This window comes from Morone saxatilis, unplaced genomic scaffold, assembly GCF_004916995.1.
Source record: "Morone saxatilis isolate NCDOM2014 unplaced genomic scaffold, NCSU_SB_2.0 Contig6, whole genome shotgun sequence".
In the NCBI taxonomy this organism is placed as follows: Eukaryota; Metazoa; Chordata; class Actinopteri; family Moronidae; genus Morone; species Morone saxatilis.
Genome location: NW_023340206.1, coordinates 12,663,702 through 12,665,692, shown reverse-complemented (window position 1 = coordinate 12,665,692; position 1,991 = coordinate 12,663,702). Strand labels below are relative to the sequence as shown.

The 1,991-nt window shown below is 55.8% G+C and overlaps 1 protein-coding gene across 2 annotated transcripts in view; it reads left to right on the top strand.

Moving 5' to 3' along the window:
* Window positions 1–1,991, top strand: part of LOC118339898 (major facilitator superfamily domain-containing protein 6-like) — an 11,516-nt gene that overhangs the window by 827 nt on the left and 8,698 nt on the right. For both annotated transcript variants that reach the window (XM_035677711.1, XM_035677712.1), the window contains exon 3: window positions 243–1,740. In XM_035677711.1, coding sequence (XP_035533604.1) covers window positions 245–1,740 — 1,496 coding nt within the window. In that variant the 5' untranslated portion in view covers window positions 243–244. The remainder of the gene's footprint in view (window positions 1–242; window positions 1,741–1,991) is intronic.

The following is a 1,991-nucleotide window of genomic DNA, read 5'->3' as shown; positions in this document are numbered from 1 at the left end:
TATCGTATCGATCCTCAAAAATACGACCTGTGTTTACAAATGGATTAATTTGTGAAAAGCATCATATTTACTATATTTTAATTATATTGACACAAGATCCAATCCTTTATAAGACGATCACCGACTCATAGTGTGTTGTAACGTTTCCTGTCACATAATGTCCGTCAGTTGAAGACTTCGGCCTCATTTGGTTACTGAACGCCGTCACGCCTCACAGCCGCTCTCATTTCCTTATCTTCCAGATATGGCAGCTGACGACAAGGTCGCCATCCTGACGGACGACGAGGAGGAGCAGAAGAGGAAGTATGTGTTGGCCGATCCGTTCAGCAGCCGGTCCACGGAGCAGCACGCCGGTGTGTCTGCGGCGCCGGCGCCCGCCTCAGACGGGGCACCAGAAGAGCCGCCGTCCTCGAGCCCCGACTCCATGGACTGCTGCGAGAGGATGTGCGTCCGCATCAACAGCCACCTCCTCATCTCCAAAGTCTTCTACTTCTTCTTCTACGCTGCCTACGGCTCGCTGCACCCGCTGCTGGCGGTTTACTACAAGCAGCTCGGGTTGTCGGCGAGCCGCAGCGGGCTGCTCGTGGGCATCCGATACTTCATCGAGTTCTGCAGCGCCCCCTTCTGGGGCGTGGTGGCGGACCGCTTCAAGAAGGGCAAAGCCGTCCTGCTGTTTTCTGTCCTGTGCTGGTTGGTGTTCAACTGCGGCATCGGCTTCGTCAAACCGGCTGAGATGACGTGCGTGGAGAAAGATGTCGCTCCGACGACGACGGAGGCGCCAGCGATGACGACTCTGCCGCTCCAGAACGTCACGCAGTTCAGCAACTCCACCAACCACACCAGGATCCGCCGGAGCTTTCTAGACCTCCCTGGTTTTCCTGAACTCGTTGCCTCGTCTTTCAGCGCGCTAGAGAGAAACGCCCGAAGCGTGGACGCCAACGCCACTTCGGCGGCTCCCTTCAAGCCGGCTAACACCACCGAGCAAACACCAAACACCACCATCCCCACCACGACCACGACCACCAACTCCCCTCTTCAGCCCCAAATCGTCTTCAACAAAGACCAGGTGGAGCGCATCTTCCTGCTCATCCTGCTCGTCGTCATCGTCGGCGAGTTCTTCAGCGCTCCCGCCGTCACCATCGTGGACACCATCACCCTGCAGTACCTCGGCAAAGCTCGCGACCGCTACGGGCTGCAGAGGATGTGGGGCTCGCTCGGTTGGGGTCTGGCCATGCTGCTGGTGGGCATCTGGATCGACCACACACACGTCAAAGTCATAATCGATATGTGCGTCGTTCCCGAATTCCGCCTCCACAACTATCAGATCGCCTTCATCGCGTTTGGCGTGCTGATGGCCGTGGCGTTCATCGTTGCCACTCAGTTTTACTTTGAAAAAAGCACTGACTACCGGCAGGAGCTTCCAGAGGGGGTGGTGGCGGACACCCCGAGGACGGTCCCCGAGTCCTCGGAGCAGACTCCCATCGGACCCGACGCCGCTGAGGAGTTCCAGTACAGCGACCTGCTGAAGCTCCTCTGCAGCGCTCGCTACAGCTCCGTCCTCTTCGTCGCCTGGTTCATGGGCTTCGGCTACGGCTTCGTCTTCACCTTCCTGTACTGGCACTTAGAGGACCTGGGCGGGACCACCACCCTGTTCGGGGTCTGCTCCATCCTGAGCCACATCTCAGAGCTCGCCTTCTACTTCACCAGCCACAAGTTCATCGAGCTGGTCGGACACATCAGGTAAGACCGTCACCTGGGCGGGAACCGGCACAAACAGAACCGAAACCAGCACACGACACAACTTTCAGTCTCTGATCTGGAGTCTTTCACACTACGTGACTGATCAGCAGCAGGAAGTCAAACACTACAACATCTCTCACACAGATAATAAAAATCACAAAAAATCACAATTAATAAGGGAAGTAGGTTAAAAACAGGAACACAAAGGGCAACCATTTACACGTCAGTAATCAATACACACACATTATTAA